The sequence below is a fragment of the Pleurodeles waltl genome, chromosome 6 (assembly GCF_031143425.1).
Source record: "Pleurodeles waltl isolate 20211129_DDA chromosome 6, aPleWal1.hap1.20221129, whole genome shotgun sequence".
Taxonomy (NCBI): domain Eukaryota; kingdom Metazoa; phylum Chordata; class Amphibia; order Caudata; family Salamandridae; genus Pleurodeles; species Pleurodeles waltl.
In genome coordinates, this window is record NC_090445.1 from 84,757,082 (window position 1) to 84,782,800 (window position 25,719).

The following is a 25,719-nucleotide window of genomic DNA, read 5'->3' on the forward strand; positions in this document are numbered from 1 at the left end:
AATCTGCTTGCTTTCATTAGTCGAAGGCAAGCACACGTCATGCCTTTTCCGGCGGCTAGCCCTCCTCGAACGCAGGGACCAAGTACAGAAAACATGCGAGGCTCGCTGTTTTCCATCGGGCTCGTGGACTTCTTTTTCTCTAATTTACGAGCGCGATCTCGCTTGGCAGAAGTCGAGCGCTTTACATAGTTAATTTCACTTTTTCGGGTTGTGTACACAAATGCACTTTTGCCCTATAGGTAAAAAGTCGGGTTAGAAGTTTACAACGCGATCAGCTCTAACATGAGCAAACGCGAGACCCATTGCATTGTAAATGCTTGTTAAGTTTTGCTTGCACAACCACTGCTCGGTGCATGTGAAATCTATTGTAATAGATAGTATAAAAGGCCTTGCGTTCTGCCCCCTTGCTTTTCATTGGTTCCTGTGCTTGCCACTTACTTTTCCTCCGCTTCTATTGGCTGTAGCAGACTTTTCTGTTGATCCTTGTGTGTTTGCTCCTATCTCTGTGCCGAAGCTCAAGTACTGTTTTCATCCGCTTTTGGTTAACTTTTTTTACGTTTTGCCCGCACAGATCTTGCCTGTGCTTCGTTACATAATCTCCCCATGGCTTCACGCATTTCAAGCATGCTTGTTTTCATTTCATGCGGGCACTCCATATCTTAACCACAACAATGGCTTTTTCGCAGAGTCGATCGTGAATAGAATATGAAAGCTGTAAGATAGGGCTGCACATACTGGACACCTACTGCCATCAAGTGGCTGTGTGCAAGCACGGGATTACTGTGGTGCACCATTCACTCTTAGTCAAAAGCAATTTATGGAGCTCATTAGAACGAGTGAACAGAATCCTGCCTGGTAAAAAGCCTGCCACCAAACTTCCTCCTGTCTTTGCAGGCTGCATTGTATGGTGCCTGCCCCACCAAAACAGACAGGTCACTCTGATTGTCGGTGTTTTGTAGGATAGAGAAGTGTCTGCAGAGTAGAGGCTCTGCCCTGCTGCATACATAGGGCACCGCAGAATGGTGCTCATACCATGCAGGAGAGAGCAATCACTGCAGGAGAGAGAGGCCCCAGCCTCTGACAAGTAGAGGCATGGGGTCTCCTCTCCATCATAATTGAATTACCCTCGATAGGCCTGGTATCAGTGCTTAATTTGTAAGTAAAAAGGTGCCGGTTCTCAAAGCTCTTCTCTTAAACACGCGGCTGCTGCAATTGAAAGTGCGAGCACATAATACTGAGGCAGGGTAATCCTGAAGCCATCTTGGGCCTCTTCAGTCCATTTACAGCCACTCCCTGCCCCTTCAGCTCACTCTGTCAGCTTCCTGCTTTTCCCCTTTCTGACGCTTTTTAGGGTCGAGCCTGTGTTGCATGCGCTCGCGCATGCGTTTTGCAGGGAGACTCTTTTGTATTTATAAAAGGGCTCGGAGCCCTGTCAACTTCACATCAGTGTTTTTTATTGGTTGGTGGGCTTCCCTAATAAAATCTGCTTGGTTTCATTAGTCGAAGGCACGCATATGGCGTGCCTTTTCCGGTGGTTAGCCCTCCTCCAGCGCGGCGACCAAGTACAGAAAACATGCGAGGCTCGCTGTTTTCCATCGGGCTCGTGGACTTTTTTTTCTCTAATTTACGAGCGCGATTTCGCTTGGCAGAAGTCGAGCGCTTTACATACTTGATTTCACTTTTTCGGGTTATGTAGATAAATGCACTTTTGCCTGATAGGTGAAAAGTCGGGTTAGGAGTTTACAACGCGATCAGCTCTAACATCAGCAAACGCGAGACCCGATGCATTGTATTTGCTTGTTCTTTTTTCTCTCCCTCAGTCTTTCCCAAGCGTCTTTTGCTCGCAGTAAATGCTTGAGACAGAAAACTAAGCGCCGGCCCTCAGAAATAAGTGCCGATGGTCCGCACAGGAAACAACAAGCACAAATTAAGCACTGCCTGTTATAAGCGTGAAGAACTAAAGTTCATCTCCCCAGAACACTGTTTTCGTTCTTGGCTTCTCTCTTACACGTCCTCACGTCTCCATGGGATGTAAGTTGAAAGCAGCTCCCAGTGCTGACTTTAATCACAACTGCTCAGGCAGCACTGAGAACCTGGCTCTGAACTTTGGGCCATTCGAGACTGTGCATCACTGGAGGACAGTGCCACCCTGTGATGCATTTGTGGGAGTAAGATAAGTATTATTACTGGAAGCAATAACACAGACAAACATTGCTTAATTTGTGGCAGTAGTTGCCTGGTTGGAGACATTAATTTTTGCGGCTTATCCTGTGTTTAACTTTATTTATTCATTTATTTCTAAAGGAGATTTCCGTTATGCCTTTTTGTAATCTACTTAAGTCTCAGCGTTTTTAAAGCTAATTAAAACACTAGTAACTGTCAATACCTGATAACCTTGTCCATAGTTCCTTGCCGTTATCGTTAAAATTTGTGTTTCGGTTCAGACCACCACTTTGAATCCGATCCTTAAATATTAATGCTTAGAGTCTAGAGAAGGTTCACTTACTTGCAATCACTTCATGCATGCATTTGTCTGTTCACTCTCATCAGCAACCATACAATGTACCCTTCATTTGGCTCTCGTCAGTTTCCCTTTCTCACTTATAGGAGTAATTTCCCATCTGATAGTAATATTGGACACTGTTTCAGGCGGTGGCATAAAAGTGTTAATATGCTCATTATCCTTCTTGCATGTACGTGCCCCCAAACCACTTGTGGACGTCTCCCTTCCTTGCCTTATTTTGTCTTTTCTGTTGGCTTTGTGGTCTTTGATAGCATCTTAACCTGACAGGGGCAGCTCCTCCTTAATGGTGGAGGAATGTCACCCCCCGCCAGCAGAGGCAGTTGCAAACCTTTTCCACAAAAACAATAATAAACTTTGTTTGTTATCGTTTTTGTGGAAAAGGGGCGGAGCCACTGGGGTGATGAGCAATGAGAGGGAGTGGGACTCAAACAAAGCTATTTCGAAATGGGCGTTGGCTACCGCTTCCACCATAGTCAAGTTTTCCCAAGAGCTCAAAAGCTCAAAATCTATGGGGAGACTTCTGTCCTGGCTAGCACCCCCTAGGCTCTTCCACTTTTTCATTGCCATCCTCACTAATGAGGTCCCTGCCCATTGCCCATTTTGCAAAATACATAACAGTAACTAGATGGGCCTGCACCCATGACTTCTTCTTTTTGGCCATAAAGGCCCATTTAGCAAATGTTTTCACTGCCCCGCTTGTCATATCTGTGTCCTCAAAGGATTATACCCTGTTACCTACTTTACCATATGCACATCTCTCCTGTATGCATTGCAGACTCCACCACCAAGGTATGCTCAATTAGATATGATCGGTCTGGCTGTTCAGCTGCCACAGTTCCTCTGGGAATTGTGTCATCTCCCTGTACACCTCCGGGGCTTGCATCCTGAACATGTCCATCTGGAAGCGAGAGAGAGCCTCTGCTTGAGAGTTCTATACCCATCTGCATGTGCCTTGCCCTGATCTCAAGGTTGTTCTGCAGTCTCAGTTTAACAATTGTTTGCATCAGCCTCAATACCTAAGGGATCCTGACTGCTCTACTGTCGATCGAATTGACCATCCCTTTTTGGTCTGATCATAGCGTGATTTTCAGGTTCTGCAACCGCTCATGCCAAGTTTTTAGGGCCACAACTATGATAAATAGCTCTAAGAAGGTTATGTTCTTGGTGACCCCTCCTCTACCTATTCCTGTGGCCATTCTTTAGCACACCATGCCCTCCCGGGCACTGCCCCAAATCCCTGGCTGCCGGCTGTGACTTTGAATAGTTCTAGTTGCTTCACTGTTACCCAGCCTACCCTCCAGATTACCATACCATTAACATCTGCCAGGAAAGACAACCACATGGCCAGGTCCCTTTTCACTCCTGCCTCCAACCTAATATGGTGGTATTTCTTTCTTAGGCCTGCAGTGAGCTTGCTGAATCACCTGACAAACGCCCGTCCTGCTGGTATCCCCTTTGCTGAGAAGGTTTAATGTCCCTATTCACTCCTGAATTTCTTTCAAAGTTCCTTTCTCTGGCTTCATCATGGCATCTATGTTCCTTGTGAAAGCCACCACCTTGTCCTCAGGGATCCATGAGGCGCCTGCCACACCGTCCAGCTCTATACCCAGGAAAGCCAGTTATGTGGTTGAGCCAACCGTCTTGTCTGCTGCCAGTGGGACCCCCAATGCTTTGGCCAACTGTGGGAATGCCATCAAGGTGCTTCCTTTACCTGAGCATGTCCTACCTATGAAGAGAAAGTCATCTAGGTGTTCTAACTACTAACTACTCCTTGGTGGGGTGCTGCCTATGTGACTCCCACTCCAAAAATGTGCTGAATCACTCAAGTAGGAGCAGGATATCGAGCAACCCATGGGGATCATCTTGTCGTAATAAGTCTGCCACTCAAACTGGAAGCCCAGCAGGTGGGGGCTGTCCGAGTGTAGTAGGGAGTAGTCTGAATGCCAATTCTGTCTGCTTCCGCCATCTCTGCCACCTTCCTGCTGCTCTCACTAAGCCTGTGGCTTCATCAGTGGTTGTATAGCCCACTGCTCATTAGTCTGGGTCCATCCCATCATCCACTAAATTCCCCTCATGAAAGGGCAAGTGGTGTATTAGCCTGCACTGCCCCAGCTCCTTTTTGGGGACCACGCTCAAGGGGGATATTACTAAGTGCTGCATTACAGGGTGCTGGAGACGGCCCATCACCCATCCTAGCCTCACTTCCTTTTCAATCATTTGACACACTACTGCGGGGTGGTTGCTGCCTGATTTAAGGTTCTTCACTACTGTAGTGTACTCTCACCCTTGAAAGGGATTTTAAAACCATGCTCAAACCCATTCATGAGCAATTGCATATCCTCTCTGTTCTGACAGCCGAACAGGAGCGCCCTCAGCTTTGGCCTGTTTATGGATGACCTGGCTACCCTGAATTTCGCACACTCCCTAACCCCAGACCGCTCAGGCCCTCACTATCTCTTTGTGCCCATTTCGTTTTTTGTCATGTGTCATGATGGGTTTTTCTCCTTCTGCATTTGGCAGAGGGGTATCCCCCTGTAATTAGCACATACTGGACACCAGCTACATTTGTTTTTCTCATAATTTCAGCAAATCCCTGTTTTTCCCTTATTTTGGGCTGGCCCCTTCCAGCCTGACCCTGGGGAAGCTCCTGCTTTTCTTTTGTTTACCTTTGAATGCTGATTGACGACAAAAGGACAGCTCTCCCCACCTGACCATTACCTCACCTCCCCCACTATCCTAATTCTGTGCATGTACCACGCAATGTCCGCCTCATCCCAAATCATGTCTGGGTACCTTTGCATCTTCAGCCTAAAGCCTTTATCATATTCCAGCCAAGCATCACCTGTGAATTTCCTGTGAGCTTCGTGGATTTGCTGCATCCAAACCCTTCATTGGTATTTCTAGCAGGGAGAGGATATCAATGAACCCCTTGCTTCATATCTTCTGCGTAACTGCTAGAGAGGATCAGACTGGTGAGACCTGTGGCACTCATTCTAATAGAAGGCTGGCCTGGGGAAGGCCTGTTGTGTGTCTCTGCTGGTTGACCTGTCAGTGAAGGCTTTTTCTCTTTAGGCTCTCACCTACTCCCCAGTGCAATTTCCCATGCCTTTATTGGGGACCTACTTGGTGCGCTTGGTGTCCTCCCCACTGATAGGTCCCTTTGATCCCCAGTGTTGTGATTGGTCAGCAAAGATGCTAGCTGGGCACCTCCATGCCCAGCTCTTCCGATGCCTCACCTGCCAGTTCTACTGGGAGCTGCCCCATTTGGCTCATCTGTGGCATGCTGCTTACTTCAGGGAGGCTGGGTCGTGGCGTCCCTTGGTGAGAGCTGCTGAGACCAGAGGTGGCTGGCTGGTACTTTGTGATGCTGCTGTTTTCATTGCTTAATTTGCTGCAGGGGCCTCCCTGCTGCTGCAATGCTGGCCACACCTCCTCAGCTACCTGCGCGTTCAGCCCTCTCGTCATTGGATTGTTGATGCCGATAAGGGAGGGCAGGCGGTTGAGTCAGCACTTGGACCCACCCCTCTTGAAGCCCATGGCTGCGCCCCGGCAGTTGCTGGTGGCAATAAAACTCCAAGGCAATGTGTCCCTGTGACCCCCTCCTGCTGCCAGTGATGCTTCCAACACTGGGTTCTGGTCTCATCACCTCGTGGACTGTCCCCGATCTTCTGCCCCGGTATTGAAATTGGGAGCCCTTGCTGAGAGACTAGGATGCCTGCAAAATTGGCCACAACAATACTCAGGCTGTCTCTAAATTCAGCCACTGCTTCTCCTAGCCTGTGGACACCTTGTATCTTTGTAATGCTCCCCTAGGTGCTGGGTTGTGTCGCTATGGAGGCAAGGATGTGTCTGTCCCTTTGCGCTCTTGCAATTCTACCTCATGCTCTGTCCATCTGATCCCAGGCCCAGGTCATATCTCTGAAGAGAGATGGCTGTCTCTAGCCCTCAGCTCTCTTGGTGGGCCCTCGGGCCCTGGTCTGAGCTGGGATCATCTAGAGCAGTGTTTTCAAACTTGATAATGCCGTGCCCACCCAGTGGGAAAAAATAAATCAGCGGGCCCCCCACAGAATGTTTTATAACTATTCTATTAAGTTGGCACTGCTTAATAAGTGTAGACTTATTTAAACATTGCAGTTAAGTTCTGTTACCCTTTTACAAATGCAGTAAACATTTTTCTGCTCAAAACAGAGCACTATTATTTGCATAATCTTTATTTTGACCAGAGCCAGGCGCCCCCACTAGGATCCCCCTAGGTGGGCTCACTCCCCAGTTTCAAGACCCCTGGTCCAGAGAATTGCGCCGAGATTTGCAGGGCTCGTACCTTCCTCTCTTCAGCTGCACTGCAACTCCGCTCACTGTATTTTCTGCTGTAAATTTCACCTGTGGTCCCAAGGTAGCCACATTAGTCAGTCGGTCATTTAGGATGTCGCCTCACCCACACCATTGGTTACTTTTTTGCATCCTTAGTCTGAATTTACAGCCTTGGCCTCACCGTGTGTTCGTGGAGGGGGGGCAGGCAGAGTAGGGGGATCATAAGGGCCTGCCTTCTTGTGAGCTGCTTCTTGCACTGTTGTCATCGGGACCTTCGGCTGGGTTAACTCTGTGGCCCCTTTATGCCCACTCTCTGGCCCCTTTATGCCCACTCTCTTCCTATCCTCAGCTACATCTGCGTGGCTGTTGTGCAGGATGGGATGTTCTATGCTCAAGGACAGGCAAAGACGTTGGGTGGGGAAATAGTCTGGCCATTGTCTTATTCTACACCCAACAGGATAAGCCTTGCCAGTCCTTTCTCAGGGCCCCTTGCAGTATATACCCCAATCACTTTTCTTCTCCATACACAAGCTACCCACATTTTAGCTAACAACATCGTTGTTAAGACAAATATGCTAACTGTTGACAGTGAGTGTTCTGTACACCCTAAGAGGGTCACATTAGCAGTTTGGAATAAAGGATCTCCACTATCCCAGACACTTTCTGAATATCTGTTCCCAGTATACTGCTATTTTAGGATATTCCCAGGCTGTATCACTGCTCTGCCCCCTTATGTATTTTTTTAAACCTTTTTTCCGGACAGGGGACTGAATTCCCAAGTCCTAAAATGGCTGCCGCCACATCTTTGTTGATGTGGTGGCAGCCATTCCGTTCTTACCTTACGATCTGTCAGCTCTGTGGATTCTGCTCAGCATGAAATATCTATATTTTTTCAAATCGCACATTCTGGACCAGGATCTAGCTTTCTGCCAAATCTGGTCTAATTCTATTCGGCTGTTTTGGCTGTAGTTGTGCCTAATTTTCCTACTGAAAGAGTGAATGGCCAAAATGCATTTTGGGATCCCTCTTTTTCTCTGCCCTCGCTTGATGGAGAAGCCAGAACTTTACAGAACAGTAGCTGAGGTGGTTGAATTTTTTGGAAAGGTTTTTCTAGCAGTGCATTATTAGCAACTAAAAAATGCTTCGCCTATGGAAACGTGGTCCTAACTGGCAGTTGCTACTTAGTAATGTATTATGTATAAATGTATGTGTGAATATTTACATATATATGTATGTGCCTGTGTGTGTGTGTTGGTGTGTATTAGGTTGGGTAATAAGATATTAATTTACGTAAAAAGAACCCTCAGAAATTCACTGAAAAATAACCCAAGGGTTGAAGTGGATTTATAGTTAGATAATGTAATAAGACTTAAGCTTATGTTAAAAAATCTAGAAATTCTCTGAAAAAACAAAGATTAAAGTGATGCTGTAGATAGTGTTGAGCTAATGCAAAACCAAACGTTTGCTGAGCCTTGCTCTGCTTATGACCTCACATATTTCACCACTCTTGTCATGTTAAATGGCATCAAAAGACATCACTGACAATATTTTGAATGGCCTTATCGATGACATTACTGATGATATCATCCAACGAATATATAAGTTTTCGTTAAACTTTTCATACTTGCAGGCATTAAGGTACACAAAGATTCCGTTTTCCTTAACATCTATACAGGGAGTGCAGAATTATTAGGCAAATGAGTATTTTGACCACATCATCCTCTTTATGCATGTTGTCTTACTCCAAGCTGTATAGGCTCGAAAGCCTACTACCAATTAAGCATATTAGGTGATGTGCATCTCTGTAATGAGAAGGGGTGTGGTCTAATGACATCAACACCCTATATCAGGTGTGCATAATTATTAGGCAACTTCCTTTCCTTTGGCAAAATGGGTCAAAAGAAGGACTTGACAGGCTCAGAAAAGTCAAAAATAGTGAGATATCTTGCAGAGGGATGCAGCACTCTTAAAATTGCAAAGCTTCTGAAGCGTGATCATCGAACAATCAAGCGTTTCATTCAAAATAGTCAACAGGGTCGCAAGAAGCGTGTGGAAAAACCAAGGCGCAAAATAACTGCCCATGAACTGAGAAAAGTCAAGCGTGCAGCTGCCACGATGCCACTTGCCACCAGTTTGGCCATATTTCAGAGCTGCAACATCACTGGAGTGCCCAAAAGCACAAGGTGTGCAATACTCAGAGACATGGCCAAGGTAAGAAAGGCTGAAACACGACCACCACTGAACAAGACACACAAGCTGAAACGTCAAGACTGGGCCAAGAAATATCTCAAGACTGATTTTTCTAAGGTTTTATGGACTGATGAAATGAGAGTGAGTCTTGATGGGCCAAATGGATGGGCCCGTGGCTGGATTGGTAAAGGGCAGATAGCTCCAGTCCGACTCAGACGCCAGCAAGGTGGAGGTGGAGTACTGGTTTGGGCTGGTATCATCAAAGATGAGCTTGTGGGGCCTTTTCGGGTTGAGGATGGAGTCAAGCTCAACTCCCAGTCCTACTGCCAGTTCCTGGAAGACACCTTCTTCAAGCAGTGGTACAGGAAGAAGTCTGCATCCTTCAAGAAAAACATGATTTTCATGCAGGACAATGCTCCATCACACGCGTCCAAGTACTCCACAGCGTGGCTGGCAAGAAAGGGTATAAAAGAAGGAAATCTAATGACATGGCCTCCTTGTTCACCTGATCTGAACCCCATTGAGAACCTGTGGTCCATCATCAAATGTGAGATTTACAAGGAGGGAAAACAGTACACCTCTCTGAACAGTGTCTGGGAGGCTGTGGTTGCTGCTGCACGCAATGTTGATGGTGAACAGATCAAAACACTGACAGAATCCATGGATGGCAGGCTTTTGAGTGTCCTTGCAAAGAAAGGTGGCTATATTGGTCACTGATTTGTTTTTGTTTTGTTTTTGAATGTCAGAAATGTATATTTGTGAATGTTGAGATGTTATATTGGTTTCACTGGTAATAATAAATAATTGAAATGGGTATATATTTTTTTTTGTTAAGTTGCCTAATAATTATGCACAGTAATAGTCACCTGCACACACAGATATCCCCCTAACATAGCTAAAACTAAAAACAAACTAAAAACTACTTCCAAAAATATTCAGCTTTGATATTAATGAGTTTTTTGGGTTCATTGAGAACATGGTTGTTGTTCAATAATAAAATTAATCCTCAAAAATACAATTTGCCTAATAATTCTGCACTCCCTGTAGTGCTAATAGGCATACGTTTTGCAACAAGCAGAGCAAGCAAAATATGAAGCATATCTGTGAAATCACCCACATTAAGTAAATATTATGCTGTTTTTGATTAGTAATGAGATGCATAAAAACGTAATGGCTCTGCAGACATTAATAAGATCAGCAACTTATTACATTAAATACCATTCAAAAACAGTGTTTGATCATTGTTTACCTTAATGAGATGTGCCTTTTAAATGGCTGATCTGACGGAATTTTAAGTGAACTACCGACCTTGTATGTAAAAATACACTACACATATTACCAAAGTGAAAAGAATGGTGTACACTATTTGAGCAATCGTGCCGCTCACTGGAGTAGCAGGCCAATTCGCACCTCGACAACTTGTTTCATGATTATCAGAATGCTGAGAAAAATCTTCCTGCTCATCCCCTTCCCAGCACGGAAACAAGTAGCCCCGGCATTGGATATGTGAAGGATTGAGTACTGTAATATGCTCTATTTAGACACCAATAACAGCCCACAAGACAAACTACAGTTAGGGCAGAACATGCTGACGAGGACTATTTTAGGGATTCCAGTCAGTTTCTAAGGGACTTAGGGCCAGATGTAGGAAAATGCCAATTTGCGACTTGCAAATTGCGAGTCCCTGCGACTCGCACTTTGCAACTCGCAAATTGGTATGCAGTACGGTGTCTCAGACACCGTCTGCGAGTCGCTATGGGGTCGCAATGATCCACCTCATTAATATTAATGAGGTGGGTCGCAAATTGCGGCCCTATAGCGAGTCTAGGCACTCGCAAACATGGAGGCCTGCTGTCGTCAGCAGACCTCCATGTTCGTGACTGCTTTATCAATAAAGCAGTTTTTTTTTTTTAAGTGTAGCCCGTTTTCCTTAAAGGAAAACGAGCTGCACTTAAAAAAAAATCCGAAACCTTTAGTTTCGGTATTTTTTCAGGGCAGGTAGTGGTCCCTTGGACCACTACTTGCCCTGAAAAAATTGTTTTTGGTCCATTCGCAAAGGGGAAGGGGTCCCATGGGGACCCCTTTCAATTTGCGAGTGGGTTACCGTCCACTTGAAGTGGATGGTAACTGCAATACCATTTGCGACCACATATGCGGTCACAAATGGTATTGCATGCCACTCCGAATCGCAAATAGGAAGGGAACACCCCTTCCTATTTGCGATTCCGAAATGCATATTGCGAGTCGGTCCCGACTCGCAATATGCATTTCTGCATAGGAAAATGCGATTAGCGAGTCGCAAATGGCAATTTTTGCCGTTTGCGACTCGCTAATCGTTTCCTGCATCTGGCCCTAATTGATCTACACTGTCTCCCCATGAAATAGCGCATTATGTTTAAGGCCCTATGCCTACTGCACCAGGCCCTTTACCAGACCAGCCCAGATGGAATTAAGGCAATGTTGCACTGGTACATTGTGGGTAGAAATCTTCATTCAGTTCAGCTTAATAGGATGTCAGTGCCTAGAATCCAAAGAAGAGGGGGGGGGGGGAGAATGAGCCTTCTCTGTTGCGATGGCAAGACTGTGGAACTCACTCCCTCATCATCTGACATGCATTAATTCGCACTTTCCCTTTAGAAAAGTCTTAAAACCTGGGATATCTCTTAGCTTTTTTTCCCTGCTGTTCTGTTAATTAGTTTCCTTTCTGTTCGCACTACAGCGCCTTGACGCCTATGGGTAACCACTGCGTTTTATAAGTATTGTTCATATCATATCATGCAAAGATACTTGGATTTAAACCATCTGTAAGTGGGTCACCAGTAGATGATAAATTCTACAGCAATCCATAATGTCTCAGAACTTTTACTGAAATTATGGAAACAAGTATCTGCACTTTATCAGCCTCCAGCGTACCTAGAAATTGTTGACAATATTACATGAAAGCTCTTTAACGTTAGTGTGAGCACATAAATCCAGAGGGGAATAATTTTGTAAGGAGGAGCTATTTGAAATGTATGTCTGCAACTCATAATAGTTTTGCTCAGTCTTGTTTAAATGAAGTACTGCTTGCACTTCGCTGGTAGCTCAAGTGTTCACCGTTTAACTTTCACCACGAAGCATTGTTTTAAAAGTTGTGTGGGGCTGCTGGGAGAGCAACAGTCACAGCTCAAACATTTAAGAATAAAGTGCAGTAAGGCCTCTAGTTCTTTGAATACCATTTTTAAAGCATGTCGAGTTGGAGCTGTATGCTTTATTTAAATATTTTTTATGATTATTATTATTAATAAGTATTGCCATTGGTGTATTTAGAGGAAATACATTGGATTATGGCAATTGATAACTTATTGCAGTTACTTTTCGACAAAGCCAATTGGTCTGCTTTATGTATGATAAAGCCAATGGACCAGCCTTTTATATTGTGGTGTTCTGACCATTTGACAAAGGCAGGAGGTCTGCTTTACTTAAAATTACACCCTTATATTTTTACTGTATGTAAAAAAAACTTCAGAAATTTGCTTAAAAAACAAAGGTTAAATTGACGTTATAGTTAGGTTATAGTAGTAATATGTTACTTTACATTAAAAAACCTCAGAAATTCACTGAAAAAAACAAAGGTTAAAGTGATGTTATAAAATGACAGTTACTATGTTACACGTTAAACTAAAAAACACTGAAATTCACCAGTTATAGCTACTCTCGCTATCACCACACACTGCTTAATATTTCACAAATTACATCACTCATGACATGTTCTGTGACATAATTGATAACATCTATACAACAACTGACATGGCATCATTGATGACAAAACTGTGCATAATGTCAAAGTCAATAATCTCCACATTGTATGTCCTCTGAATATGGATGTAAGCATATGGACATGGACTGTGTAGAAATAAAATGCCAACAGAGGAAAACTATAGTACACCAGAGTGGATGCAAACATGTTTATTTCATAGATAAAATGGCAAACATAGTTGAAAAAAAGGTCACATGGTACCTCCATGCCTACTCATAGTGCTTCCTAGCCAGGGAGCTTCTTGAGGTGAGGGGGTGGTGTGGGTCCATTTGGGAAGATCAAGGATGAATCTGGCCACTGAATAATGTTTGTTCTGAATTCTCTTCGGGAGGTGCATGGTGATTCCTACATAAAGTGAGTTGCCGTAGTCCAGCAGGCTGGTGACTAGGGCTTGAGTGATGGGTCGTCTGGTGTTGACATTGAGCCATTTAAAGATTTTATGGAGCATGCGAAGAGTGAGGAACTAGGCGGAAGAGACTGCATTGATCTGTTTTTTTATGGTAAGCTTGCTGTCCAGGATGATGCCAAGATTGCGAGCATGCTCTGTCAGAGTGGGTGCTGATCCTACTGTGGTGGGCCACCTGGTGTCGTTCCATGGGGAGGTGTTGTTTCCGAAAATCAGCACTTCCATTTTGTCTGTGTTGAGTTTTAGGTAGTTGTCATTCATCTGGTCGGTGATGCCAGTCATGAACCTGCGGAAGTTGGCCTTCGTGGTGGAGGGGTCTTCAGATAGTGAAAGGATGAGTTGAGTATCATCTACGTAGGATATAATGTTCATTACGTGGGTTCTGACGGTGTTGGCTAAGGCGGTCATGTAGATGTTGAACAGTGTAGCGCTGAGTGACAAGGCTCGAGAGACGCCACAGATGATGTTCCTGGGTTCTGAGGTAAAAGGTGGTAGGCAGAATCTCTGCGTTCTTCCATTGAGAAAGGATGCAATCCATTTGAGGGTGTCTCCTTGGATTCCAGTGTGATGCCTCTTAAAAGGGTGTGGTGTTGAATCCTGCTGAGAGGTCACGGAGGATCAGGGCTGCCTTTTCTCCCCGGTCAAGGAGGGTTCTGACGTCATCTGTGGCATCAATCAGGATAGTTTCAGTGCTGTGGTTGGTGCACAATCCAAATTGGTAAGGGGTCCAGAAGCTTGTTGATCTCCAGGTATTCTATGAATTGGCAGTTTATGGCCTTTCCAAGGACTTTGGTGGGAAAGGGGAGCATAGAGATGGAACGGTAGCTCTTGAGATCGGTGGAAGGTTTCTTGAGACTTTGTCAGACTTCTCAGTATTTCCATACTCTGGGGAAAGTGTCAGTGGTAATAGATGAGCTCACGGCAGGACTTGGAAACCAAAGCAGCCCTGGCAACTTTTTTTTGCCAAGCCCCTTGCGAGAAGGGGCGGGGTGTTGGTAGGGGAGGGGTAACCTTTGCACGCACAGGGAGGTCTTAATACTGTTCGTGCAAAGGTACCACAAACAGTTTTTAGACCTCATAGGTGATGTGCAAGGGCAAGCTTGCTGCTATTTTGGGGGCAGAGTTCTCAGCTGTGCTGCAAAACCAACCCCTAGACACAAAACTGTCCCCGATGGCTCCAAAACCAGCCCCTGCCATTCCAGCCCACCTGGAAAATGCCCAATGCCTGCTATGGCCAGTCCGGCCCTGGATGAGTTTAAGGTGGTGGTGAGGTCGCTGGTGATCATGTTGCTGCAGAGGTTGGATTGTGGTGGGGCAGGGGTTCATGGGTGCTCTTGAGTGGACAGAGTTCATGATAGCTGCAGTGTTTTGTGCGGTGAGCTGGTCCCAGGTGGTGAGCAGGTTGCCTGAAATAGCATAGAGGTTTGAATCAATGGGATTGAGGAGGCTGAGAGTGTTGATGACGGTGGGTTGGGGTTTGAAGGTTTTTTAGATAGTGGAAATCTTGTTGTGGAAAAAGTCTGCCAGGATGACGCAGAGTTCCTGAGAATGGGTGATGATGTTTTTGGTGGCTGAAGAGTTAGAGAACCCTCTGATGATGCTGAAGAGTTCTTTGCTGTGGTTAGAGCTGACTTTGATGCAATCAACCAGGGCACTCCTCTTCAACTCTTTTTATTTTTGGTGATTTTCTTTGAGGGACAACTTGTAGGTGGTCTGTGGGCTTCCTGCTGGTGCAGCATTTTTTGTAGTCACTTGCAGTTGTGGTTCACGACTCTCACTTTTGTGGTTTACCAACTGGCCTGTTTGGTGGGGCTCATGACTTTGGTGAGTTTGCCGGTGCACTCTGTCGGCGCATTCGGTGATTCTGGCGAAGAAGTTCTTCACATTGTGTTCTAGGTTTTTTGTGGTCTCGGGGTTGGAGGTGTCCACTGGTTCTCTGATACTTTGTTCCAGCTGTGGCGTGAGGTGCTGGAAGGCTTGGTGTCTGTGCAGGGGGATCCTGTGATGGTGAAGGGACGATGGCGTGGTCTGTCCAGGTGAGCTTAGTGACATGGCTGTACTTGACTCTCACTAGATGTCAAGATTTGGGTTGAGTGGTAGTCCTGCATGGTGTGTGGGGTCAGTGACTAGGTGGGTGAGGCCGATTTTGTTCATGCTTTCAAAGAGGTTGGTGGTGTTGGCAACGTTGATGTCGTCAAGGTAAAAATTGAGGTCTCTGAGGAAGATGCAGTGTTTGGAGTTGATGGTGAGCAGGGTGATGAATTCGAGTGTGGTGTCACAGAAACTAGGGCGTGGTCCTGGAGGTCTGTAGGTCAGGATGCCTCTGATGCTGGTTTTGCCATCGATTTGGAGTTGGGAATTGAGGTATTACATGATCAGGCTGGTGTTGTCTGCGACAGTGGCGCAGTGGATGCTTTCTTTGTGGATGATGGTGATTCCACCTCCATGTTTGTTGATGCAGATGCAGTCCCAGTGTGCTATCCTTAGCCATCTGGAGTGGCTGAGGCGATGTCAGAAGTGGATGCATGGCTGAACCTGGTCTTGGTGAAGAACACAATGTCGGGATGAGGGAATTGATGGTGTCCCAAATCTTGTTGGCATGCTTACCGAGTGATTGTGGGTTGAGCAGGAAGCAGTGGAGTTGCTCTTAAGCAGTCGTGGTTGGCATGGTTGACTGGTCGGCGTGGTGGTGGTTGTTGTGGGTGCACCAGTGTTGCAGTAAAAGAAACAGTGCTGGCGGATTGAAGTTTCTACTGTTGATCGTGGAGAAATGGGGCAGCTGCAGAGTCTGAGGTCCAGGGCTCGGAGCTTGGCGGCGGTGTATCGGCATGTGGCAGGAGAACTAGGGTTCCTAGTTCTGGGCGTGATCCAGGTGCAGACTGGCTTGCCTTTGGCGTCGCCAGCGGCATGCCCGATGTGTGTGACCACACTGCAGCCTCCATTAAGTAGGTCCTGGGTGGTGGGAGGTGGGTGGCGGGAAGCAGGAGCAGCAGAGTGGGTGGGGAAGGAAAAGAAGTGACAAGGAGGCCAGTTTAGATATCAACAAAACAGATGCGGAACAGCAAAAACAAAAAAGTAGAAGAAGAAACAGTGTATGATTGAAGACAATGACTTAATAAAGCAAGTGAAAAATTAACAGACACAGACACTGAAAATAACACAGCAAGTAACAAAAAAAACGAAAAATTGGCAATTACACGGCTAAATATGGCTAACCAGAATAACAGGATGAGTAGTGTTATAAAAGAAAGAAAACAAGATAGTTGCATTTACATTTGTATGTATATATAATACCGGGACAGACCAACACATCTGACATTCTTACAGAGCATGCATATTTCTTATACGCAGGGACTGATCAAAGTCAAAACCATGCCTCTTTTAAGAACTTGTGAAGTAAAATGGGGATGCAAGTGTCCAATGTTGTTTATTTGGAATCCAGTTGATGAAGTGTCAGTACATGATCCCCTTCTTTTTCATGTTTGTGAACCAGTTCTATTGCATATAAAAAAAACATTAATTCATCCGAGCCATGTAAATTCTTCAAGTGTCTCAATACTAGTTTTGATCCATGTTATGGATCGCCACTAGGTGTTTCAAAATTATTTCTCATGCGGGGAATGTGGTACTTCCCAGGTATTTCTTTGAACAGGGACATGTCAAAACATATATTGCATAATCCGATTACAGTTCCATATTTTATATATGTTGCTTGTGCCTATGTTGTGGGGATAATCATATGTTTTACACATCAGGCCGTGTTTGCAATAACTGCATTTGTAAAACCTTGTTTCCTGCATCGGCCATATGTTTTGTGACACATTGGGTAAGTGACTTGTTACTAATGAGTCTCATAATGATCTTGCCTCCCTCCTGCATGTCTGTTTGGGATGTCATCCTCCCCACACCCATACAGCAACTGCTTTTTAAAATACTCCAATCTTGGCACATGATCCTTTTAATTTGCTTTGCTTCCCTGCAGCACTTGGTCATGAAACTGATTACTAGGTAATGTATGAGCTAAACCATGCTTGGTCCTCTTAGTAGTCCCAAATAAAAGATCCTCTCTTGTTTTATGGGGCATCTTATCTGCTGCAGTTTCTCGGAAAAAGTATGAATAACCATTTCACTCAAGTACTCCACCATCCTTCCCTTCTCTGTCCTGAAGAACTTTGTTGTACTACAATTTTCTTTCACCCTCATAAGTTACCCATAAGGGATACTCCATTTGAGAGCTGGGAGATGAAAGCTCCTACCGTGTAGAAGACTGTTCCATACCTTACTTCCTAAACAGAATATATTCTAACATATTTCTATATAGCATAAGCTCCAGATTTAAGAATTTGATTCAGTCTCTGCTGAACTGACTGGTGAATGAAAGATTGACATTACAGTTTAGTTCTGTAGTAAAATCCCTAATGTAACTCTCCTCCATCTTCTAGATAAAGAACAGGACATCACTAATGTCACGATATTCATGTGCTATTTGGTTAGGTTACTGCCTCTGGCAACGTGCTCCTTCAATCAGTCCATTAGAAGATTGGTGTTGCTGGGGATCAAACAGGTGCCCAGTCCCCTCAGTTATCTATACAGTACATTTCCAAACAAGAAAAACTTCTTTGTCAGGCAGAACTCAATGTTATTTATGAGTATGTTGGTATTCATGCAATGAGTGCGTCTGTAGAAAATGGTTACACACTTTCAGACCATCTTGGTGTCTAATGCTTCTGGATAGGGATGTGACAGCCATAATTACCAGGAAATACGTTTTGGTCTTACAAATAATTCACATAGGTATTCTCGAAGAGGCCATCTATTGCACATATAATTGACCTATCAGGTGCAATTCTTGCAGCTCTTCAGCAGCATATAGTGTTGGTTCAGCAGGAGTATCTTGTTTTAAAAAAATGTATTCCTCGTACCACAAGATTTTACCATCTTTCTTCTTCATCAACAAATAGCATATGCTTTTTTTTGCTTACTTACTCTGATTTACACTGGGACCCTGACCCAAGGGTAGGTCGCTCCCCCTGCCGCTGCAGCTCCTCCAGCTCCTCCAGGTTCCTGAGACCCACCTCACAGTAAGTACCCCCCACCTCCCAGCCCCTCGCCCTGCCCCGCGCTACTCACCCTCTCTCCTGCTTCTTTTCTTCTTTTCTTCTTCTCTGTTCTTCCTCCTCGCTCCTCTTCTGTAATCTTCTTCTGTACTCTTCTTTTCCCCGTCTTCTCTCTTCTTCTGTGTGCTTCTCAGCCTCTCCTGTCGCCTCTCTTCTTCTGTGGTCTTCTGCCTGTCTTCTGCCTTCTGTTCTTCGTCTTCCGTATCTTCATCTGTGATCTTCTGCTCTTCTGTGATCTTCTGCTCTTCTGTGATCTTCTGCTCTTCTGTGGTCTTCTGATCTTCTGGTCTTCTGTTCTTCTGTTCTTCCGATCTTCTGTTCTTCTGTTCTTCCGGTCTTCTGTTCTTCTGTCTTCTGTCTTCTATCTTCTGTCTTCGGTTCTTCTGCCTCCTCCGTCTTCTTTTCCCCGCGCCTGCCCTCCTGCTCCTGCCTCATCCCCCTCCCTCACTCGCCTCCCTCTCTCTATCACCCCTATCTACCCCGTTCGCTATCTACCTCCCTCACTCCTCCTATCTACCTATCTCTCTATCTCACTATCTAACTCCCTCACTCTCCACCTCCTCCTATCTACCTATCTCTCTATCTATCTATTTCTCTATCTATCTATTTCTCTATCCCCCCGCTTCCCGCCACCCCCTCTATTACCTATCTTCCTATCCTCTCACTCTACCTCTCACCCTCACCCACCTCTACAACCCCCCCACCCCTATCTTCACAACCCTACTCCTATCTCTCTCAATAATCTCCTAAACTTCCTAACACTCACCCCCCTCCACCCTTAAACCCCCCTTCCCCAGCTCTTCTCACTCTACCTGTCCCCCCCTCCCTCGCGCTTTCCCGGCGCGACCTCCTGCACGCCCCCACCCCCAGCTCCCATTCGCCCCCAGCTGACCCCTCCCCCCCTCCTACCTCTTATGGCGGCTGCTGCGCGACCGCGCCGCTGGCGCGCCGGAGGCCCGCCCGCGCCCAGCGCCACGACCCCTGGTCCCCAGCTGTCCCGAGCCCCGCCGATCCGCTACGACCCCACCACCCTCCACGCCCTCAACCCAGGGCGCTCCAACACCTGCTTCCAAGCTCACCCCAAACGCACCCATGGACCCTTCACCTGCAACTCCTGCAAACGCATCTTCCACCATGCAACCACCACGACCACAAGCCCACGCGCCATCAACCACCTCAAGTGCATCCTGGTCAACGCTCGTTCCGTCCACAAGCACGCCGTTGAACTCTGGGACCTCCTGGACTCCACAGCACCGGACGTCGCCTTCATCACGGAGACCTGGATGAACGCCTCCTCTGCTCCAGACATCGCCACCGCCATCCCCGAAGGCTACAAGATCTCCAGAAAAGACCGCACCAACCAAGTAGGAGGAGGTATCGCCATCGTCTTCAAAGACTCCATCAGCGTCACCACCTCCACCGAAGACACCCCTCTCGCCGCTGAACACCTGCATTTTTAGATTCGCACCGACCCCAGGACCACCCTCAGAGGATCCCTCGTCTACCGTCCTCCCGGACCGCGCGCCCCTTTCAGCGACGCCATCGCCGACTTCATCTCCCCGCACGCCCTCCCTCGCCGGACTACATCCTCCTAGGCGACCTCAACTTCCGTCTGGAACAAAACAACGACCCCAACACCAACACCCTGCTCGACAACCTCGCCAACCTCGGCCTCAAGCAACTGGTGAACACCGCCACCCACATCGCCGGACACACGCTTGACCCTATCTTCTCCGCTAGCAAACACGTCTTCTTCAGCCACACCTCCGCTCTACACTGGACCGACCACAGCTGTGTACATTTCACATTCCGACGCGAGACCCGCCACCTCCGCACTCAACCCATCCCTCGTCGACAGTGGAACAAAATCCCCGAAGAGCAACTCTTCTCTGCACTCGCCGCCAACCAACCCACCCTCACCACCGATCCCAACGACGCAGCCCTCAGCCTCACGAACTGGATCTCCATCTGCGCAGACAACCTTGCTCCCCTCAAACGCACGCATCGACAGGCCAACACCAAAAAACCTCTCTGGTTCTCTGACACCCTCAAAGAATCGAAGAAAACTTGTCGCGCCCTCGAGAAGGCCTGGCGCAAGGACCACACCGCTGACAACATGACCGCCCTCAAGAACGCTACCCGCGAACACCACCACCTGATCCGCGCTGCCAAAAGGAACTTTTTTACCGACAGACTGGACAAAAACAGCCACAACAGCAGATAACTTTTTAGCATCGTCAAGGAGTTCTCCAATGCCAACGCCGTCACGCCCTCACAAGATCTGTGCAACTCCCTCGCCACCTTCTCCCATCGCAAGATCAGCGACCTCCACGACAGCTTCAGACACCAGACCCAACCAAGCATCACCAAACCCACACCTCCGACCATCACCCTCAACGACTGGACCCACATCAACACTGAAGAAACCAAAACCACCATGAACTCGATCCACTCCGGCGCTCCATCGGACCCCTGCCCTCACTTCATCTCCAATAAAGCCGACAACATCATCGCCCCGCACCTCCAGGCCGTCATCAACTCCTCTTTTTCTTCTGCTACCTTCCCCGAATGCTGGAAACACGCTGAAGTCAACGCCCTACTAAAGAAACCTACGGCTGACCCGAGCGACCTGAAAAACTTCCGCCCCATCTCGCTCCTCCCTTTCCCCGCCAAGGTAGTAGAGAAGACCGTCAACAAACAGCTGACCACCTTCCTGGAAGACAACAACCTGCTCGACCCTTCACAAACCGGATTCCGAACCAACCACAGCACTGAAACCGCCCTCATCTCAGTCACAGACAACATCAGAACCCTGATGGACAACGGTGAAACAGTCGCCCTCATCCTCCTCGACCTCTCGGCTGCCTTCGACACAGTCTGTCACCGCACCCTAATCACCCGCCTCCGCTCCACCGGGATCCAAGGCCAGGCCCTGGACTGGATCGCCTCCTTCCTCTCAAACCGATCCCAAAGAGTTTACCTCTCTCCGTTTCGCTCAGACCCCACCAAGATCATCTGCGGCGTACCTCAAGGCTCATCGCTCAGCCCAACACTCTTCAATGTCTACATGAGCCCCCTCGCCGACATCGTACGCAAGCATGACATCATCATCACCTCCTACGCTGACGACACCCAACTTATACTCTCCCTCACCAAGGACCCCACCAGCGCCAAGACCAACCTACAAGAGGGCATGAAGGACGTCGCAGATTGGATGAGGCTCAGCCGCCTAAAGCTGAACTCTGACAAAACGGAAGTCCTCATCCTCGGCAACACCCCGTCCGCTTGGGACGACTCCTGGTGGCCCACGGCCCTCAGCACCGCACCGACCCCCGCAGACCACGCCCGCAACCTCGGCTTCATCTTGGACCCTCTTCTCACCATGACCAAGCAAGTCAACGCCGTGTCCTCCGCCTGCTTCCTCACCCTCCGCATGCTCCGCAAGATCTTCCGCTGGATCCCCGCCGACACTAGAAAAACCGTGACCCACGCCCTCGACACGAGCCGCCTGGACTACGGCAACACCCTCTATGCTGGGACCACCGCCAAGCTCCAAAAACGCATGCAACGTATTCAAAACGCCTCGGCCCGCCTCATCCTCGACGTACCCCGCAACAGCCACATCTCCGCACACCTGAGACACCTGCATTGGCTCCCAGTCAGCAAAAGGATCACCTTACGACATCTCACCCACGCACACAAAGCCCTCCACAACAAGGGACCGGATTACCTCAACCGTCGCCTCAGCTTCTACGCCCCCACCCGTCTCCTCCGTTCCTCGGGCCTCGCGCTCGCTGCCGTCCCTCGCATCCGCCGCTCCACGGCGGGTGGGAGGTCCTTCTCCTTCCTGGCAGCCAAGACCTGGAACTCCCTCCCCACCAGCCTCAGGACCACCCAGGACCACTCCGCATTCCGGAGACTCCTAAAAACCTGGCTTTTCGAGCAGCAGTAACCCCCCCCCTTTTTCCCCTAGCGCCTTGAGACCCGCACGGGTGAGTAGCGCGCTTTATAAATGTTAATGATTTGATTTGATTTATCTACCCGTTCCAAGCACAGTGCATCACCTTGATGACATTCTTCATCGTGTATATATGTACACCTTGATCACAACCTAATTGTATGTATTACTGGATGCAGATAAGGTCCTGCATGTAAAAAATATTTCCTACTTTTACTGTCTTTGAAAATACTGTTTGCAACTACATCAAAAACTAGTGAATGGATTTACAGCAAACCTGGCATTAAAGTAGAACTCTGCTCAGCGTGGTTTGGTGTAAATTGGTTGAGCAGGTTTTGAGATATTAACGTTTGAAAAAGATGCTGGGTGGGCTTGAAATGGTTAGCACTGTTAGAGAAGCTGGTTAAAATCACGATCTCTGGCAGTCACATTCTAATTTTTTGATGAATGGGATTGGCGGATGAAGTTTATGTTCTACTTTGTTTAACATTGTGATTTTGGTGAAAATAGAAATTATAGCTCAGTGAAAAGCAAACATCCACAGCAAAGGGAGGCACAGCGGAGGAGGGGGGTGTCCAACACAGGGAAGTGGTTGAGAGGAGCACGTAGACACTTAGAATATTGAAGAATAAAAAAGAAAAATAGCGTTTTTGCCCCTGTAAAATTTTAATTTGACTGACAATCGCAAATAAGCAGCAGCCATTTTCCATTGGGAAACAGGCACAGCTTGGAGGAATAAAGTTAAAACAATCAGTGTTGTGTTTTGGTGATGGTCACCTCTGTTAGGCATAGTCAAGGACCGTTTACAGCACAGAATGGGTAACTGACCGGAGAACGCAGTACATCATAAAATAATCCCACAAATTCACTGAAAATACAGTTATGGTTCTGTGAACGCAAACCTAAAACCTCTTTTTCCTGTTCCATTGCCAAGTGGTGCATTGGGCACGGTGCACAGAGTGGTTATGATGTGCGACGAGCGCAGCCGATCATAACTGGTGCATTGTCAACGCTTTTTCAGGGTTGTGTTCACTGAACCATAACTAACCTTTAATTGTGTGTTTTTTTCAGTGAAAATGAGGATGTAAATACTGGGACAGATGAAGATGTAAATACTGCAGAGCGCAATGCGATATTTAAAGCCGCTGTTGAGTGTGGGAAGAGTTTGTAACACATGCAAGGGAAAACCTTAACCGTGTCACGGTGCACTTCCTCTTCCTCCACAACACAAATGCAAACACATAGTAGTCAGCAGATATGTATGCAGGGATCATACCATGCTTTTGTCGTGTAAAGTCGTTTTAAACACAGATATTCAACATAACTAAACACAGGAGGTTAAAACTGTGCAGTGAGATAAAAGCCTGATAATATGGCCTTCTGAGAATGATCCCAGGTGGTGTCTTCTTAAATTGGATCCAGAATGTACTATGTGAGGCATCAATCAGTGTGTTCTCAAGTTAGCTATGAGGTACTGTGCTAATGTATTTTTTTTAGCAAAGTAGTAGCAAATGCGTGACTACTGCAGTTCGTATACCTGTTCCAAATAATATGTTATGGGCCACGTTTATTTAATAGTTTCATAACCACTCTGCCTGCTTTGGTTCTAAACTCCGCAGCCTGTCAGTGGTAGGGTCTTTTCACAATACATTTATTTTATAAGGACCTTTAGTGCCATCAGAATTTCTTAGCAAGGTAAAAGGGGATCTTGTCTGCTTGGAGTCTACAGTGATGACTATAGGCTGTCTTGCTGTCTACCTGAAAGGGCCTGCAAGCAGTAGGAGCCCATGAGCAGACTGTGTCCTCCCAACCTAATCACTTTTATTCTGTTTGCTTTCTCCTTTGATCTCCAGGACCATAAGGAATGAACAATGATGTTTCCCAGCTTGATGTGGCTCTTGGTTCTCCTACTAGCCCTGCACATAGAAACAGATACAGGTACCCTTTCTGGGCAGCAGTGTTGTCTCTCTCTCAGCAGAGCTGTCACTTTTTGCTGACGGTGTTGTCTCTTTGCTGATGATGCCTTTTCTCTTTCCTGATGGTGCTTCCTCTTTCCTGGCAGTGTTCTCTCAGTACTCACAGTAGTGTCTCTCTACCAAGGTGTAAGGAAATGCCTCCTTGGCATGGTTACCCCCTAACGTTTTGCCTTTGCTGATGCTAAGTTTTGATTTGAAAGTGTTCAGGGGCCCTGCTAACCAGGACCCAGCACCAGTCTTCTTTCCCTAAACTGTACCTTTGTCTCCACAATTGGCACAACCCTGTCATCCAGGTAAGCCCCTTGTAACTGGTACCCCTGGTACCAAGGGCCCTGATGCCAGGGAAGGTATCTAAGGGCTGCAGCATGTCTTATACCACCCTGGGGACCCCTCACTCAGCACATGCACACTGCCTCCCAGCTTGTGTGTGCTGGTGGGGAGAAAATTACTAAGTAGACATGGCACTCCCCTCAGAGTGCCATGCCAACCTCACACTGCCTGTGGCATAGGTAAAGTCACCCCTCTAGCAGGCCTTACAGCCATAAGGCAGGGTGCGCTATACCACAGGTGAGGGCATATATGCATGAGCAGTATGCCCTTACAGTGTCTAAGCAAAACCTTAGACATTGTAAGTGCAGGGTAGCCATAAGAGTATAGGGTCTGGGAGATTGTCAAACACGTACTCTACAGTTCCATAATGGCTACACTGAAAACTGGGAAGTTTGGTATCAAACTTCTCAGCACAATAAATGCACACTGATGCCAGTGTGCAATTTATTGTAACATACACCCAGAGGGCATCTTAGTGATGCCCCCTGAATTCCAATACGACTTCTAGTGTAGGCTGACCAGTTTCTGCCAGCCTGCCACACACCAGACATGTTGCTGGCCACATGGAGAGAGTGCCTTTGTCACTCTGTGGCCAGGAACAAAGCCTGTAGTGGGTGGAGGTGCTTCTCGCCTCCCCCTGCAGGAACTGTAACACCTGGTGGTGAGCCTCAAAGGCTCACCCCTTTTGTTACAGCACCCCAGCGCATCCCAGCTAGTGGAGATGCTCACCCCTCCGGCCACTGCCCCCACTTTTGGCGGCAAGGCTAGAGGAGATAATGAGAAAAACAAGGAGGAGTCACCCACCAGTCAGGACAGCCCCTAAGGTGTCCTGAGCTGAGGTGACCCCTGCCTGGAGAAATCCTCCATCTTAAGTTTGGAGGATTACCCCAATAGGATTAGGGATGTGCCCCCCTCCCCACAGGGAGGAGGCACAAAGAGGGTGTAGCCACCCTCAAGGACAGTAGCCATTGGCTTCTGCCCTCCCAGACCTAAACACACCCCTAAATTCAGTATTGAGGGGCACCCCAGATCCCAGGAAATCAGATTCCTGCAACCTGAAACAAGAAGAAGGACTGCTGACCTGAAAGCCCTGCAGAGACGACAACTG

The 25,719-nt window shown here is 47.1% G+C and overlaps 1 protein-coding gene across 4 annotated transcripts in view; it reads left to right on the forward strand.

Annotated features, from left to right (window-relative positions):
- Positions 1 to 25,719, forward strand: part of LOC138299253 (erythroid membrane-associated protein-like) — a 347,615-nt gene that overhangs the window by 46,970 nt on the left and 274,926 nt on the right. For 3 of the 4 annotated variants that reach the window (XM_069237389.1, XM_069237387.1, XM_069237386.1), the window contains exon 2: positions 24,159 to 24,243. The exons of the other annotated variant lie outside the window; for it this stretch is intronic. In XM_069237389.1, coding sequence (XP_069093490.1) covers positions 24,177 to 24,243 — 67 coding nt within the window. In that variant the 5' untranslated portion in view covers positions 24,159 to 24,176. The remainder of the gene's footprint in view (positions 1 to 24,158; positions 24,244 to 25,719) is intronic. 4 annotated transcript variants of the gene reach the window in all.